Source organism: Pleuronectes platessa, chromosome 3 (genome assembly GCF_947347685.1).
Source record: "Pleuronectes platessa chromosome 3, fPlePla1.1, whole genome shotgun sequence".
NCBI classification, from domain to species: domain Eukaryota; kingdom Metazoa; phylum Chordata; class Actinopteri; order Pleuronectiformes; family Pleuronectidae; genus Pleuronectes; species Pleuronectes platessa.
In genome coordinates, this window is record NC_070628.1 from 25,698,946 (window position 1) to 25,718,221 (window position 19,276).

General features: G+C 41.4%; 1 protein-coding gene and 1 pseudogene across 1 annotated transcript; both read right to left on the minus strand.

The window, feature by feature from the left end:
* Positions 1 to 764: 764 nt before the first annotated feature.
* Positions 765 to 19,276, minus strand: LOC128432883 (high affinity choline transporter 1). The gene is made up of 9 exons (XM_053417741.1): positions 19,139 to 19,276; positions 15,995 to 16,203; positions 15,749 to 15,862; positions 14,403 to 14,558; positions 11,025 to 11,173; positions 10,235 to 10,378; positions 9,825 to 9,978; positions 9,424 to 9,641; positions 765 to 7,318 (listed from the first exon to the last, which is right to left on the minus strand). The coding sequence occupies exons 2-9, from the start codon at positions 16,176 to 16,178 to the stop codon at positions 6,776 to 6,778; spliced, it is 1,662 nt and encodes a 553-aa protein (XP_053273716.1). The 5' UTR covers positions 16,179 to 16,203; positions 19,139 to 19,276; the 3' UTR covers positions 765 to 6,775.
* On the minus strand, positions 16,962 to 19,132 carry LOC128432974 (4-galactosyl-N-acetylglucosaminide 3-alpha-L-fucosyltransferase 9-like; annotated as a pseudogene).

Genomic DNA, 19,276 nt, shown 5'->3' on the forward strand with positions numbered 1-19,276 from the left:
ACATTCTCTCACAGAGGTTATCAATCCTCCCCCTGGTTTCTCTCACAGAGCCAAACGTCACATTCAACCTGTTGCGCACAGCCTCCAGATGTCATTAGGCCATGTCAAACCTGCTGTATATCCTTGTACAGCAGAGGTTGAGGAAACCTGTCTTCTTCCAAAACCCCAGTGCCATAAAGGTGACATTTTGTTCACAATGCATGATGTTAGAAGTTTACAGCAGAGATTTCTGATCGGATGAGGAAGATTAAGGACACAATAGCTTTGCTAATTAACGTACGTTTGTTTAAGGCCCTAAACTGTATATGTGGAGGCAAAGTAGGAATGTCCAGAATGATGAAATTATTTACCCTTTTTTCACCCTAGTTTCCAACAGTCTAAAGGAACCTCAACAAACTTTCTTGACTGTCTTTGACACCATGCTGTCTATTGCTAACTGGGCAAGGCACATTCATTGCATTACATTGATTATTTTAATGATTAAATCCATGATTAAGTAAACTGATTATAGGATTATACCACTACACCCTGACAGCACCAGTGCCAGTACAATTTTTTTTGTTGTCAATGCTTTTTGCCATTTGTTCTTATCATCTTCATATAATACGCTTGCATGGATGAACATTAAAAGCTTACAGGGTCTAGATGACTTTATTTGTACATGGGATTTGTTTTTCATCACCTTGTTTATGGTCTGTGTTGAAGGTGGGATGTAAAGGAGTGGTTTGAGCGTGGTGGAAAAAACTCTCAGGGAGACTCAGCGATGAAGGTGAATAAAGGGAATTATTTATTATCCCATAATAAGGCCGACAAGGCAGAATTAACTAGAAAAATATATAATTTAAAAAAAAAAAAAAAAAAGAGCAAGAAAAAACAAACACTTGCAAATCAAAAAAAATAAAGCGGCACGTGGGCCCAATACAATACAATACAAATATCAATATCAATATACTTCTCAGCATAACACTTCCAAGGGGCGCTCTCAGACTTACGTCCTTCTCTTGCTTTTTCCCCTTACAGACTGAACCCACAGGCTTATATGCGATCTAACCCCGCCCCCACAGTTGGAACAATCCAACATACAATCAAACACAAGGGTGTCACAGGTAAAAAATCCCCCAAAGCTTTAACAGCTTATCCCACAAATTATTTGACAAGACAAATACTTTGCAACCTATTAACTGCACAATTCCCCCAAGAAGGCATAGCAAACTAATAAAATATCATTCTAAACAAAAATAAAATACTCCTCGGGTTCACTTCCGGCTAACCCGGAAGTCGAACGCCTATTTACTTCCGCGTCACCGGGCGCTCGCCTTTCACAACAAACGAAGACGCGACGCTGAACCACGGTAAAACGACGCTGAGTAATATGCAATTAATGTGACCTTTTAAACCAAATAAACGGAACATTTATAACATAAGACATTGTGCGGAGTGGTGATTTTAACGGAAAACTGACGGGTACAAAGGTGTATAAACTGTAGCGGTGTACTTGGTGGAAGGAAGCTTTTGCACGGCTGTTTGGATGGAAATGGATGGGTTAATAAACATAAACATGGTATGTGGCCACGGACAACAGACGTGCAACACATAGTTAACATTTGTAGAGATACACGTGTAAACGATGCAGCGTATCACTGCCGTGATGGACGCTGTGCGCACCGTCACACACGTGTACTCGGGGCAGTGTATAACTGCCGTGACGGTCGCCGAGCGCACCGTCACACAACCCCCCCCTTAAGAGAGAGCGTCCATGTCATGACGCGAAAGGAAGTCCGCAATAATATTGTCCTTGCCAGCCTTGTACTTCACAGTGAACTTGTAGGGCTGCAACGACAGGTGCCAACGGGTAATCCTTGAATTAAAATCCCTCATGCGATGGAGCCACTGCAGGGCCCTATGGTCTGTCTCAAGGACAAAGTCTTTGCCCACCAAATAGTATTTAAGAGTGTCAATGGCCCACTTAATAGCCAGAGCCTCTTTCTCAACAGTGGAGTAGCGAGTCTCACGAGGGAACAGTTTACGGCTCACGTACTGCACTGGTCTTCTGTCCTCCCCGGATTGAAGTGTGGAGGTGTGGCTAGGCCGATACCAGTGGAGTCCAGGGAGCTCTGTAGTCCGGACGCTGGACGTGGCTGTTGAGCGGGTACATCCTGAGGGGAACCTTGGGGATTTAGCCCTTGGGTCGAAGAGGGGCGGGAGATGGGCGGGTTGTTTTGCTGCAGCTCTATGAGGGACTGTCGCGCCGTCTCCCCTCTCACCAACCTCTGTAGCTGGTGAAATTGATGCTCCATAGCTTTCCACCGCTGATCATGGCGCTGTGCCTCCACGTCCAACTGGTCCTGCTGCCTCTGCTGACAGTCCACCACCGACTTCAAAATATGCTCCAGCCGATCGGTCCGGTCTACGACCACTGGGATGTGCGTCCTGGACGCCGCTGCAGATTTCGGTCTTGCTCCCGGGTCTCCTGCAGAGTCAGCCCCAGGGAGTGCCGTAACTCCACTTCTGGTCTCCATCTATACTCACTGAGAGCCGCTCGCGGTCACTGGATCCCACCACTGCCACCAAATGTTGAAGGTGGGATGTAAAGGAGTGGTTTGAGCGTGGTGGAAAAAACTCTCAGGGAGACTCAGCGATGAAGGTGAATAAAGGGAATTATTTATTATCCCATAATAAGGCCGACAAGGCAGAATTAACTAGAAAAATATATAATTTAAAAAAAAAAAAAAAAAAGCAAGAAAAAACAAACACTTGCAAATCAAAAAAAATAAAGCGGCACGTGGGCCCAATACAATACAATACAAATATCAATATCAATATCAATATACTTCTCAGCATAACACTTCCAAGGGGCGCTCTCAGACTTACGTCCTTCTCTTGCTTTTTCCCCTTACAGACTGAACCCACAGGCTTATATGCGATCTAACCCCGCCCCCACAGTTGGAACAATCCAACATACAATCAAACACAGGGGTGTCACAGGTAAAAAATCCCCCAAAGCTTTAACAGCTTATCCCACAAATTATTTGACAAGACAAATACTTTGCAACCTATTAACTGCACAATTCCCCCAAGAAGGCATAGCAAACTAATAAAATATCATTCTAAACAAAAATAAAATACTCCTCGGGTTCACTTCCGGCTAACCCGGAAGTCGAACGCCTATTTACTTCCGCGTCACCGGGCGCTCGCCTTTCACAACAAACGAAGACGCGACGCTGAACCACGGTAAAACGACGCTGAGTAATATGCAATTAATGTGACCTTTTAAACCAAATAAACGGAACATTTATAACATAAGACATTGTGCGGAGTGGTGATTTTAACGGAAAACTGACGGGTACAAAGGTGTATAAACTGTAGCGGTGTACTTGGTGGAAGGAAGCTTTTGCACGGCTGTTTGGATGGAAATGGATGGGTTAATAAACATAAACATGGTATGTGGCCACGGACAACAGACGTGCAACACATAGTTAACATTTGTAGAGATACACGTGTAAACGATGCAGCGTATCACTGCCGTGATGGACGCTGTGCGCACCGTCACACACGTGTACTCGGGGCAGTGTATAACTGCCGTGATGGTCGCCGAGCGCACCGTCACAGTCTGCTTGTTGAGATCTTTCTCAGAAGGCTTATTGTTCCTTTGGTTTTCACCGCAAAAAACACCCCCTGATAATACATCATCACAGTGAAATCAGAAGAACATGTTTTCTATGCTTTTATAAAAATGATTGTCAGCCGACTTTACTGCCTTAAGAAATAACTCTCTATCAGCTGTCAGAGCAGCTTCTGTTTCCTCCCCACGTCATCTTCACATCACTTGACACGTACAGTTCACCCCAGGTATGTGTTCAGTCAGCCCCAGCCCTGTGGGTTATCCTCCTCTGGCGGTGTTTACCCATCTCCTTTGACCGTTGAAAGTTTATTTAAAATGTTTGTGTATGTACATTATTTTCTGAGAGACCGCTGTTTGCGCTCGGTCAATTTGGGACGCTGGGCGTCTGTTACAGTTATAGCACCGAGGGGCTCAGTTGCGGAGATAAATTGGCCCCTGTCTTCGGTGACTACAACTTATCCTTCCCTCTCTCTGTTTCCTATCTCTATGTGTATCAGACTAAAGGCCATATAATTAAACCATTGAAAATATATTTTTTCATAATTTGAATATTTATTTAAGGCATATTTTCAGAGTGCCTGTATGTGCAGGACGAAGAGAGATTGTAATAAATCCTCAAGTTTGTATTTATTTTCTTAATTTCTTAATTTACTTGTTAACATTACTTTATTTCCATTGTGGCACTCCTCACCACGTGGAATAAATGAATCACTTGTGATTATGTCCTCCTCCTTAGCCTTAAATCATCTCTCTTAATCAAAGTCCTCACGCCTCAGAGCTGAGGCACCAAACCTCCCCGACAGCTCCCCTCTGCAGCACATTGGTGAACTGACCAAGTGACTGGCTCTCTTCAAAGAGACTTGAGAGATCAGCTTCCATTTGTCCCAAACTTTGTATGACCTTAGCCGGACAATAATTGTTCTCTGCTTAACCTTTTGATGACGGTGAAAAAAAGAATCTGTCTCCAACATTTCCAAGATGGAGGTAAAGGTTTCGCTGCAAAAAATGTACATGGATTTATAGTTTTTATATAATATAAGCTCTGATTACTCTCTCCTTCCATTTATTCAGATTCATTTTTGTGAGGACAGTGGACTGGTGCTAAGGAAAGATGTATGATAAAACATAGCTTAGTGATCAGTGACCAGTACATTTACATTTGAAATAAAATCACAGTTACGAAGCAATGATACTTTGTTTATATGAGTAACATTGTTAATGTCAAAATCGTGCTGCTGTGTAGTACAGCTGAAGGTAAAAGATCCGGTAGAGAAAATAAAAAAAACGTCCTTCAGAGACGCGTCATAGAACAGTGCAAACAAGTATGCACACATTCTTTGTTCGTTGGGGAGCATTTCTTTGTTCTGGTCTGAAAGAGAGCCCTGTCTTGCTTGTCAAACCATTTGCAAAGGATCACACAGAGAGAGGTACACAGGAACAATGATTGCGTCAACACGAGACATTTCTCCTACCAGCCACACCCGAGTCAAGCTAATCAATGATTCCTTTACTAAAGGATGGAGAGGGTGGCTTGCGTTCCTGTTTTTCTGAGAAGACTTGACTCGAGTCTAACTCACTCTCTCTTACTAAAGAAAAATCTGATGGGTTAGGGTTAGGGCAGATTTTTACTCTGTAAACTATTTATCATTATTGTGCTGAACTGATTTCTTAGTCATGAAGTCTATTTCTTGTGCGGGTGACCATAAAGCGAGCCCATCACGGTCAAAGGAGGAGCCCTTCTTGGTGTTAGGCTGGTCTCAATCAGTGTGGTTGTGCAATCTTTATTTAAGAATATCTAATGAATGGTAATAATAAATAAATGTTGAGTGTAATACAGTGTTAATTTTGGCAGCTATTTTTGATTTAGTCTTAGTCTTAGTCTTTTGACGAAAATGAAAATTAGTTTTAGTCACATTTAGTCATTTTTATCCTTTTTAGTTTTAGTCTAGTTTTAGTCGACGAAAACGAATTACATTTTAGTCTAGTTTTAGTCACATTTAATAGCCACATTAAACTCCTTTTCTATAAAAACATATAGCTGCAGCCTAATAGCTTAAAAATATATATTTAGTTTTAAATGTGAAAACAAAAAGTGAGAGCAGGTCAGACTGACACAGAAACTGCAGCTCGGTTCAAACCAACTGCAGCTTCTGCTCTGATCAAGAAGCTGCGGCGCTGATCTCTGAGCAGCTGAGACCAGAGAAACTCGGTGTTTTCACTGTTTCCACTGTTAAGAAGCAGTCAGTCAATGAGCGGCTGCTCCACGAGAACGAGCTCTGCTTTCACTGTGTCTCCCTGAGCGAGTGCGCGGGGCGGGGGGCGGAGCTACGGACCGGTGCGCTATCTGGGAGCGCACAGGCACACACACACACACAGACACACAGACTCACTCGCCCGCTACTGATACTTCATGACGGCCTGATACGATGATGTTTTAAAAATTATTGTGACAGTCAACCACCAACATTTTCGTCTCGTCTCGTCAACGAAAGTTAAAATAGATTTAGTCATAGTTTTTATTTTCAAAGATCCGTTTTCGTTACGTCTTCGTCTCGTCTTCGTCATGAGAAAAGGGTCGTTAACGAATAGTTTTCGTTATAGTTTTCGTCAACGAAATTAACACTGGTGTAATAATTGTAAGTCGCTTTGGACAAAAGAGTCAGCCAAATGACATGTAATGTAATGTAATGTAATGGTGAGGTATACGTTGCATATTGTGAATATTTAGCTAAAAATCTTGTTTTTGGAAATTCATTTAAATGGTTTTATGGTTGAATTTGCCTTTGGTCTCAATGTGTGGACTGCTTCTATTACAGGGGCGTATGATGATCTGGTATTTTACTTGGGCCTTTATCTATGTTAAAATCTTTGCTCTGTGTTATAGCTTGTGTGCGAGTGTAACATACCTAGGATTTCTGTTTTGACTGCTTTCTGCGTAGACTACCATGAGACAATGGATTAGGTAAGGGATCAGAGAGCACACACTCCACTGATGTTTATGTCGTTGTCACAAATTCACTGGGATACTGTAAAGAGTCTGTACTCGATGTCCCGTCTTTGACGTGGTTCCCTCTGTGAACTCTTGCTTACCAGACAAACAAACATGTCTGCCTCCACCCGGTGCCCACCTTCCCTCCATTTTTGCGAACCTCCTTAGAGGCTGGTGGTGTCCAGAAGCTGCCTTGCCGTGGAGGCCTCTTCGTTATCCGAGTTGATCCTCTTGTCGTCTGTGGCTCTGGCCACAGGTTTTTGCTTGCGCTTGATCCTAAACACATCCCATTTCTCAGAAAGCAGTTCCTTGTTGAAAACGATGGACCCCAACCAGGAGAACAGCAGAATGGACACAAGTGACATGACCATGATGGTAGTGCGGAAGGGAAAGTACTGGGTTAAGACTCCTTCGGCATCCAGCCGACAGCCGGGGAACCTGATTGCGGGTGGCAGGCCGATGAGTGGCTCGCCGCTCAGGATCCTCATGATTATTGCAATCATGTAGCCCACGCTGGCGCCATAACCGTTAGACACCTTGCAGAAGAGGATGCAGACTAGCTGAGGGAACATGATTGTGTAGGACATGTCCACACCCACGAGCCAGAAGACCAGGACGCTGCTGTCCAGGAAAGTAAGCGCAGTGCCAGCCATACCCACCACCACCACTGAGATACGGATCACCCACTGCATCTCACAGTCTGAAGCCTGAAGGAGTGAAAAGGATGACAATGAGTTGCGTTTCACGTTACTTCTCGTTAGAAAATGTAAAAGATCTAAGGATCATCTGGACATAAGGCCTCCTTGGCAAACAGATCCTCTTACAAATACAGTATCCATAAGTTACAGCAGTGTAAAAGAATAGCAATGAATTGACTCATTATATGTAACATTCCTCGGGGCGAAATCATGAAACACATCATTGTTTGAAGAGAGCAAATATCACTCAAATATTTCTCAGCAAATAACACTCTCAGTCTGAAACAGAGTGCACAGTGTACAGTATGTACATTTTTCTAGAGTCAATAGCTACTTTCTTGTCACCCCCAGCTTGTGAGCATAGTATAATCATCAGAGATACAGACTCTGGAATGTAAATTTATTGTGGCGACCCACACAAGACTCTTTATATTGATCGCCATTATAGACAGTTCACTTTCCCTCAAGTAATACTGCAAATTGTGATGGATTTAAACCCCTAAAAGAGACATAATGTAATATTATCAAGAGTGGTACTGCAGCAATTTTGAATCTTGAATCTTACGGTGTCTTTGATCATATAAGAATTAGGATACTATAGACATATGCAGTTAAAAACAGCACCCAAAATACAAAACTACAATAAAACAGGTAAAAACCAGGCACGGCTAGTTGGTGAGATAGAGTGATGTCATGTGCATTAAACCAATTAGAATGCAGTCTCCCAGGAGTTATAATTTCAAAAACCATGGTGATGTCACGGTGGGTTGCCACTTTGTAACAAGAAGAGTAAATGTACTTTGTGCACTTGCCTATATACACCTGACCAGATATCATTTTAAGACCAGCCATGGGTGCTAAAATGGGCCCAACTTAAAAAGCATTGGCACTGTATGGGAAAATGACAACTGTGTTGGTCTGAAAATAGCAAAGAAACTTGCATCCCACTTGGCACAACTGTTTGCTTTACTTTGTGCCAGGTATGTGATAGGACTACCACTATGCAAGCAGACATATGAGGCTATACTCTGAGCTAAAAGACAACACTAGCATGTCACCATACTATGACAAAGCTAACATCTAAGTGTTAAGCAGTTCTAATGTTCTAATGTTTATGTTAGCATCCTAATATATGCTAATTAGCAATTAACAAGTATAGTATAGTTAAGGCTGATGAAAACGTTATTAGATTTGCTAGAATTTCTTTAAAAGTAAAAGGGACTTTGACCTTATGGTTGTGCAGGATTAATATCCAGATATCAGCACTATAATTGGGATCCATCCTCTGAGAATAGCTAATGTCAGAACAAGATGTTGTACCAGATTGCCTGGTAGAGGTTGAGATATTTCAATACTATAAGTGTAAAATTTGACCTCCAACACAAGGCATAACCAGTAGGGGTCAAAGCATAACCAAAGTCATTACAATTCTTCCACTGGGCATCATGAACAATTTCATAGAAACCCTGTTAATTTGTCAAGATATATATAAAAACGATCGTGTGTCGGTAAATTTACAGTTACGCGCCGCACACGGTTGAGGTCCAGTGTGCACCCGTATTGATGGCAGGTGCAACCAAAAATCTTTCAAATGCGACTAAAAATGTTCCTTTGTCTCTTGCTGTTGATTTAAGATAAGAGCAGAAGCAGCGGTTTGTTTATACAATGTCAGAGTCTCCTGTCTGAGTGTCCTCCCTCCACACCAACACTAATCACAAGTTATTAGGACCTGAACAGTCCTGAAGTTAACTTTGCGTTTGTTTATGAGACACATTTTTAAACACATTGAAAAAAGAAGACACGACACGATGTAACAGGCACAGTCAGAATAGTGACTGGAACGATGCGGATTCAGGATCCGACTCCTTCGATAAATAACTATATAAAAGGGATTGTCTATTTGTGAGTGAAGAGTGACAGAGATAAGAATGTGCATGTACACACACATACACACATTTTCAATAAAAGAAAAGTTTGAAAAATATGTATGCTGTCAGAAAATCTGGAATTGGAATAAAGTTAAGGTTACATATTGAAATTATGTAAATATACAATTTCAGATTAGGTCAAGGACATACTGTAAAAACAATATACATCATTCTCCAAATTCTCACCTGCTTCCTGAGGATGTTCTTGTAAATATTTGAAGACAACAATGAGGCGGAGGATAGAAGAGCTGAGTCCATGGAGGACATGACAGCGGCAGCGACAGCTCCAATGCCGATGACAGAGATGTAGGCGGGCGTGAGGTACTGCAGGGCGATAGGGAGGATAGAGCCTGCCTGGTCACGCTCATACGGGGTGGGCAATCCATAGCCGGTTGAGTTCCAGTCTGGAAGGAAGGATAGGTGATTACTTTGGATTGAAATCAGAGGGCAAGGGGAGGAATAAATAAATGAAACAAGAAACTGGGGTTAAATCTGTTCAATAGAGCTATATTCAGTTTCATTCAAGGTGTAAGGCTAATGTAGAGACTGAGATAAAATGTTTTTTCCAAAGTTTGTCTAATATGTACCTGTAGATGCAGCCACAGCTCCCACCAGCACAGAGGGTATACCCAGCACCAGGCAGAAGGCGGAGGAGGCAAAGCAGGTCACTTGCGCCTGGGTGTAAGATGAGGCTGACAGGATCCTTTGGTAGAACGCCTGGTAGGCCAAGCCCCCCAGAGCCTGGTGCAAACAACATGAAATTGAGACATGATGATAGGAATTAGTTTTAGGACAAGGGGAACATCCTCCCATTTCTTGATGTTGTATGCTTGGTTGATAGCTCATATAAAGAAATCAGACGATTCAATTTTACCGCTGCTTTCTATTTATTTTAACTGCTGTGATGGCAGGAATTATGTAAATGCTGCATGAGCTGTGTATCAGAAAACATCCAGAGCTGTCTGTAGATGTATATACTGTCTCACACTCCACTCACCAGCAGCATGAAGTCGTCAAACCACTTTCCGGCCTCGTCGAGCTTCACCGTTCCGACCCAGGGAGCCTGGAAGGTCTGGTTGTAGGCTGTCAGTGAGATGTCCAGAGAGTGAGGGTTGGTCAACAGGAAAGGAACACACACCCACTGTATACACAAACACAAGGACACAACTCATCTGATTATGAGTCCAAGGGGGGTGTTTTCAGTCAGACACTTGGAATTAGGATTCTGAAAGTAGAGCTGGAGTTGAAGCTCCTGTTTGTGAGAGGCTATACAAAACGTGTATGTCTCACTGTGGTTAAATGTACATACATCTCATCTGTCCATAATTTCATACATATTTATACATATACACAAAACAAACAACAACAAATGTACAAACATGAAGAAAAAATTAAGTGAGACAGAAAAAAGCTAATATGATAGAAGTTGCAATTATCCCTGAGGATGTTGGTAGTGTGGTCCTTCTCCTTGACATTTTGACTAAAACATGTTACTCTTAAAATGCAGTTGATATCATATGGACTTTTTACATTTCATTTAGCTGACGCTTTTACCCAAAGCGACTTACATAAGTGCATTCAACCACGAGGGTACAAACCCAGAACAACAAGAATCAAGACAGTACTATTTCTTCAAAAAAAGCAAAACTACAAATAGCTTGTGCCGTCTTCAGGAGAATATAACACAATAGGGTTATAATCACAGTCTCGTAGCTTGTGGTAAGTCTACAACATTGATATCAAATTCCTTATTCAAAAAATGATTGGGATTCTTGGTGTTTACGCACCAGGCTGATAAAGATGAGAATGAGCTGGATAACGTCTGTGTAAGCCACAGAGTACAGCCCCCCCAGCAGAGTGTAGATTATGGCCACCACTGAGGAGATGACGATGGAGTAAACGTAGGACAGATCCAGGATCACGCTCATAGTTCCCCCTGGAACAACACAACAGCGTGGTGAGTGCAGGAGGACTGATAGAGGCAGCAACTCTTGTGATGTACAGATGATGCTAGCAACAGATTCATGCAACTTCTTACATAATATTTTCTGTAAGTGTTTCATTAGGTTCTCAGTCTTACTTCTGCTTTGAAGTTTTTTCTCTCACACACAAATACACTAATATACATGAATCCACTCTTATGTACTTTGACTTAGGATTTAAGAAGCTATGCAATGACATTGTCTTGTTGCCTTAATGTTGTATTTTCCCCAAAAAAGCATTGACAAACAAACTTTTACCAACAAATAGTAAAACCTTACATTTCTAGAAGTCTGAGTTATGAGTAATGTTACACTCAAACATGTGTGGCAAAGCATCAGATTGCTTAGATAAAGTAACCAGGCAACACAACCATACAGAAACATAATAGAAGCAGCCTATTGATTGTGACTCCAAAATAGTCCTTGTTCACACACTTAGGTAGAGTATCTCACTTTAAATAGGGAAAAATGTTGATTACAGTAAGAAAACCTAAGATCAGTGTACAGAGAAGTGTATTCAAGTGCAAGAAATGTAAAACAAATATTGGTATATGTAAACAAATATTGGTAAATGTAAATAAGTTAATAAAAAAAAAATCTTGTTAATCAAACAAGGCAAGCAAAACGTCACTACCTTCACCGTCTCTTCTGCCACATTGCCGGGGTCCACCCAGCCGCAGCCTGCAGACACACCACAACAATGCCCTTAAACAGAGAAGTGTCAGATCGGCACCATCGCTCGCCACTCACCATCCCTGCTGACCTATTATCTCCCTGCGGATCCCGCCACCCTCTAAACCAGCCCACCACCACCGCTGTCTGTCTCACCCACTATAGCATTGCATCGTCTTGATGATACATGCATGACCTTTTCAGTTTGGCCTTTGGCTCAGTGACACTTTACAAAAATATGATGAGATAATATTTTCTTCATTACCCTTAAAACAAAAAGATACTACAGATAATAACCTGTTCTCACTTGGCACTGAAACACATCTGGTCACATGAGCTCTTTTTTAGATAATCTTCAATTTTCTTTTGGATTTGGAGGTAATCTGTGCAACTTTGCTGCATTTTCCAGTTTTTATGAGATGACAGGTTATCGGAGGAGTAAATCTGAGCCACATGTGGTCACATGCTTTCTGATGCCATGTGTGAACTGAAATCCATCTCGACCAGATCTAAACCTGATCTAGATATGTGTAGACACACCTCCAGATCAAACAGCTGCGTTTTGTTGTTGTTTGTCCTGTAATTTGCAAGGCATGATGTAACATTTATTGTTAATAATATCTTGGTGGCCTGTTTTCCATAGCTCTAGATTATCTAATCTGTTCTGTGCTGAGCTATGCTTTTCCCCTCTGTGCTAAATTTAGGAGTAGAAGAATTCAGGGGGCTCTGGGGCTTAATGGGCAGCACCAAGGATTGACAGAGGCAAAGAGCTGCCTGAATAGACCCTTAGTTGTTTTTAGCTCCTCGTCCCACCCAAAACTCATGCTTTGGATGCGCACATAGAGACATACACACATACAAACACATATAAGGACACAGACACACTCCCATAGCAACATGTCCATCCTGTACCTAATTTCTTCCTGGCAGAAATTTGACCATGATTGTGTTGTTAATACATGGATCACTATGGTGCATGGAGGGGGTGTGTGTTTTAAAAGTTAAATCCTCTCTAGCACTGGGACTGACCCACATGCACGCACAGACACCACGCACACACACACACACACACACACACACACACACACACACACATAACACACACGAACACACACTGTCTCCCAGCAACAACGCCCCTGCGGGTCAAATGCTCAGTTCACTCTCTGTGGAGTGTCAAGTGTTTTCGTGTGTGGTGTGCTGCTACGAACACATCAGTCATGTATCCATAACTGTACAATAAACAACGTCAGGAGGTTTTACTGATGAGTGAGGGTAACCCTGTTTCTATATTAGTTTAACAGGTTTGGATAAAAACGGCCCAAGAACATTCCTGCCTCTCTACCAGTCCTTTTGTGGTGTGTCAACACAGTGACTCAGACACTGTCAATGGATTTCAAAGCTCCCCTCTTTAAAACTTTGACTGATTCAAACTATAGTGGAAGCATGAAGCCCTCGTCAGTCATTGAAAATCTTGGAACAAACAATGGAAGGAAGTTTGTAATGACACAACAAGCTATAATTGATCACCTTTCACAATCAACAGGCTGCTCGATCTTTAACCCCCTTTTTCAAATAACACTGGAAAAGAAAACAATGTTAAAAACACACTCTCTGCTGCACAAACACCCACACATACTCACAATGCAAAGCACATGTAAACTTGCATCCAAAATCAAATAAACATACACACACACACACACAGACACACACACAAACGAACACACACACACACACACAATTAAATCATTACTTGCAGATTAGAGAGTGAATTGGGAAAACAGATGTAGAAACTTTTATAAAACAGCACAGGTGGATCGCATCACGAGGAGACACTTAAATCTTATGTCCCGTAGTCCACATAATAATAGTCAGTCAATTATTTTAGTGGCTGACCCTCATTGAGCTTAGAAAGCTGAGGATCAAAATTTGTGTTTTGTTTTCATTTCAGCGGAGCAGCAAGAACGAGCATCCACAGCTTTGTCGTGTAAAATGTCTGTGTTTGACAAAAATATTGCAGTAATGACTGCTATTCCACCTGGACCTTGGTTCCATCTGACATTTAAGACTACATCCTGTATTTTCTTTCAGCCCTGCATCATACAGCTCTCCTTTTTCTGAACTGTTCAGTTTGGGTTATTAAGTGACTGTTCGCTAAGCTGCACCCACTTGACTTGTTGTGCTTTAAAATGTTTGTGCACATTGTGTAACTAGACCTGTGGGGGGGCTTGCGTGATTGCACAAGTATATATGTGTAAACGATTCAGTGCCAGACAGTTTTACAGAGTGAGCTAACTCACCCAAGCCTATGAGCGTGCCATGTGTGCACAACTAATATTATTTAAAGGTGTCGTTCTGACGTCACAGTTCATCAAGCATCAAAGCAGCTCAAGTCGTGATGGTTAGTGGTTAATTCATTTTGTGCACATTGTGTACCTAGATCTGTTGCCTGCATGATTGCTTAAGTAAGTATGTGTATACGATATACTGACAGACGAGTTTGAGCTAACTTACCCAGACTGACGAGTGTGCGGGCCACCCACAGGACATCAGCCACTAGTGCGGGAATGATTAGCAGAACGCTCAGGACGTTCCCATACTTCTGCTGGAAGGGGTCCATCATTGTCAAATACTTGTTCTCTCTCATGGGCTTGGCAAAGAAAAAGCCACCTGTAGCAGAAGTGATTAAATCAGCAATATAAAGTCAGAGTCTCTCTCAGAAAAACGATGAGGCAATCAGGCTCAAAACATGGCAGCCCTTTTAAAAAGACTTAACGAGAGCAAGATGAAGAAGAGGAAGAGGGTGAGCATGAGAGGGAAAGTACAAGTGCTTATGAACAATAAGATAAACAAATGTGCCCTCCAGATAACTCAATAAACACCTTCAGCTGAACTCTAGGGGTCCACTTGGTCAGCAATGGACAACAACAGAGGCGGAATGTTAGATTTCCTGAACAGGGACTCTGGGGTTTCCATTTCCCATAATCCCCCTGCCACAATTTCACTTATTTCAAATGTTTTCAGACGAATAACTTAGTTTGTCAGTTTGGTGAAATCAGGAGCAGGAAATCCAAGTCTCTCTGCACCTGTTGCCTCAACATTATTTCTCATGGTCCTATTTTTAAATTGAGCGACACTTTTATGGGAGTGTGGAGTCTTTGGGGGGTTGGGGGTATGGGAGCAGCGTTGGTGGCCGACAACACTTGAGAGACGGAATCAGTTCAGTTTGATATCACACCTAATAATCTGTGTGTACAGGATTTAGTGAACTTTATTTTATTGTTATCTATAACTAGCTGGTATACCCATTTAAAGTAAATATCCCTAACGATTACTGCATATACTTGTTTTATCATCCCACAGGACTTTTAATAGCTGCTGAGTGTTAAACAAGGAAACAATAATGACGATAACCTTCCCTCTTCCAAACCTGACCACATAATCTTCAAGTCAGAGATGTGAAGAAGATGGGATAGAGGAGAGACCAATTAAAATGGCAGTATTCACATGTTATCAGCGTTTATTGCAGTTTACTTTCCCAACCACAACTAGTGCCACTGGCATTTACTGCAGGACCTTGCATGCACGACCTTAGGTCTTGTGTAACAATACTATGTTAGGCTGCATAAAGTACATACCTACTTTTGTTTCTATTTAAATCTGTGATACTGCAGTGCATGAATAACATGGACTCTTAGATCAGTTTCACTCACAAAGTTGTATCCAATTAAATTTGACCGCAGACTTCAATCAGCGGACATGATTCGTAAAAAACAAATCAAGAAGGGGGTGAAAGGGGAGGTCAGGGTCAGGTTTATGTTTGTGGTTTTATTGGCTTGAGGACCAATTGTGCCACTCACCTAAGAAGAAGGTCAGTACATAAGGCACAGGCATGAGGGCCCACACTGCGCCCAGGGTTGGGTTGTATGTTGCCTCAGCTATACCAAGGATGAAGCCTCCACCAACCCACGTAGCTGCCGAAAGACAATCACATGTTATAGGAGAAACATGACATACAGTGTGTGGATTAACAACATTTTACACATACTTGACAGCAATTTAAGACGACAGTTATATATAGTCTGCAATATGCCAATTTGCTTTACCTGTAAGAGTGAAGATGCCGACGAGCAAGTTGATGTTACGCCCGGCCAATAGAGTCATCTCCATTCCATCTCCCTTGAACTTCTTCTCCTCCTTTTTGGAACGCAGGGACGCCCAGAGTCCCGTGCCCAAAATTAAAATGTAGAACACTGCCATCACCGCCAGACCAGGCACATTGAGAGCCATCCTGAACTACTGTTGTGTCCGTTCCCTGTTGGTAGAGAGACAGAAAGGGACAAACATGAAAATTTGAGTGGCTACAAAATACAAAAGATCATATAACAACACAGCTTGCAGTGATTGTTTAAATCATTAAAGCAAATAATTCAAAAAGCACCAACAACAATCACATATTCACATTTACTGTGTGTTAAAATATTTGTAGGACTGCAGGACAGGAGGGCGGGGGAGGCAAGTCTGCAAAAACTCAGATGTCATCTAAGATGATTCTGACAAACAAAAAGGTACATTCATCATGTGCAGAAAGCTATTAAGCACAAATGATAAACAACAATGAACAGAAACAGTAGGCTTTATTCAAATGACTGAAGAGAGAGCTGCGGATGAGATTGTCTGTTGTTTAGTAAGGACTTTCTTTTGGCCTTGAACCTCTCACTCATTCCGCTCATCCGTGTTGTAGTTACCTCATGGGTCAACAAAGAGAAAGGAAAAACTGATGGAAATGTTGTTATTGCATGGTTTATACAAAAATGGGTTAAATATTCCTTTTTTTTTTGGACAGCATCTCGCTGTCTCGTCGTACCTCCCCGGGGGGGGTCGGGATCCCCATTTTGGGAACCCCTATCCTAGAGAAACAGATTGCCTTCAGGCTTACACTGGGAGTTAGTTGGTGCCCATCTAACCCAAGCCAGGCCCCTTTATTGTTCTACCTTCAAGCTGTATGTGGGTATTTTATTGAAAGTACATGTAAGTCTGTGATTACTGCTACATAGCATGAAAAGCCAAATGGATGGTCATACAATGTTTATTTAGATCCAATGGCATCATTTCTGCTCTACAAATGTCTCCCCACCAAATGGTGTTGACGAGTTAATTTTGAATCAAAACAGTGTAAAGCAGGTGTAAAGCACAGGCTTGTCCCTTAGAGTTGTGCAGTGTGCAGATATTCAGCTGGATCCATGCAACTGATGCCCCACCTACACTGAAACAAATCGCTGTAGTTTCTACAATAAAATTATACAGTAACTTCTTGTTTTGTCGTTTTACAAAGTTTATCTGTATATCGCAATGCATCAAGGGCAAAATATAATTACAGTAGCTGACAACATTTTTCCGCAATAACACATTGTATTTTATACCAGGCAAGTTGTATACTCATTAGCACAACCCCAATCAATAGAAAACCTAAGGAACTCAGGATAGAAACTGGAAGTTAAGTTGTCTTTCAAAAATTATCAAATAAGATACCTGTAAACAAAGCAAAAATAAACATGACATAATTATCCAAATGACCCCTTTAAAATGTATGAAACCTATTTTTAGAATGACATATTTATGTATTCAAAACAACTTAAGGTGACTTAAACCAGAGAACATTTGCAACACTATTTTCATCACCCCAGTTATATAATAACATCAACGGTTACCATGTGAATTATATTGATTAATTAAATCAGTACTCTGTAAAATGTCAAAGCAATCACACAAATTCAAAGTATATGTTCTAGTTTATAGTCTGTCAAATGATGTTCTCACTGTTGTTTTCATGGAAAGTACCACTCAAAGATCATTGATAACATGGTATTCTTTGTACTTTGAGATGTGGTCACAGGCGAGGCAGACGGGATGAATGAATTCTTTGCTCAAGGTCAAAAGATGAGGAGTGACTTCATAATACTTTCTCCACTCAAAGTAACTCATGTATGCTTCATGGTCCTTGTCAAGGCGTTGCAGATACTCTGCCATACCTTTGGCGTCAGGGAAATCATTTACGTGAATGAAGGAACCATTGGGAAGGAACTGCTCGTAGTTTTCCCTTGGTGGACCCAGAACTACAGGGACGGTCCCTGCTGCGAGGGGTCCGTTGACCTTCTCCGTCATGTAGTCCACATGGAGCGAGTTCTCAAATGAGAGATAGAACTTACAACTCGCAAGGGTTGGGTAATAGTCTTCATGTTTCAACTGGTGTCCATTAAAAGCAACACCATAGACATCAACCTTTATGTGTTGGGACAGTTCTTTGTAATATTTCTGTCTCGCAGATGTTCCAGTAGCTGGGTTGCTGTTACTGACAACCCAACAAACCACTTTGTCTTTCTTGGGCAGAAAAAATTCCTCCTTGGTCTCTGTTTCCTTGATTGTGACCTCATCTCTCACTATGATGTCAGCATCTCGTCTGTAGCTCAGTGTTAAGTTGAACAGATTTTCCAGACCTGGTATTTTCTTTGTGTTCGTGGGAGATTCCGCATTGAACCAAATCCACTTCTGAAAATGTGGACGTGGCTCCTTGGGCATCTTTTCAAAATGCAAGCTTATGTTTCTCTCAACAAATAATTGAACGTGAAACCGACAAACTTTAATCTATAGTAATGTCTCTCATAATGTGGCCAGTGACTCAACACCCCCCCCCCTCTCTTATGACTTCTCAGTAGGAAACAGCCCTTGTACACATGTAAAATAGTGGCACGTAGTAAGAACAATAAATGTATTTCCATTTGTCCATTCTTGCTTTAAAACAGAGCTTCAAATACAACGAGGAGAGTTAATTATCCTAAATAAATACACATTACTACGATCCCTAATTTAATTAAATAAGATCTTCGATTTCCAACAGGATTGCTGACAGCTCATGATGACATAAACTGACTGTGGCTATTTATGAAATAAATGGAAGTAAAAAAAACGAAATATTCCGAAGTTCTTTATAAGAAAAACTGATCCACATATACATATAGATATTTCTCATGATTATAAATTCCAGTCGGATTGATCCATTAACTTCTTTCTTTCAGTATCCATTCCTAAGAGTTTGTTCATCTTCCGACAAATAGTAAAAAATACTGACTCAATATTCACTTGATAAGAGGTTTATGTGTATATGAGATGGATATATTACAGAAAAAGTCAATCCTCTTATTCTTAAGAAGAATTAGGATTTTCCCAACTGAATAAAAACATGTTCTTACCTTTCCTGTGTAGTGCACGATTTGTTACTGGCAGGCTTTTGTGATAAGATCATACACCTCGGTCTGAAAAGGTTCCCTTCCTACTAACCCAACAAGTAAAACCAGTTATACTGAATGTCTGCTCTCCGGCAAGCCTTT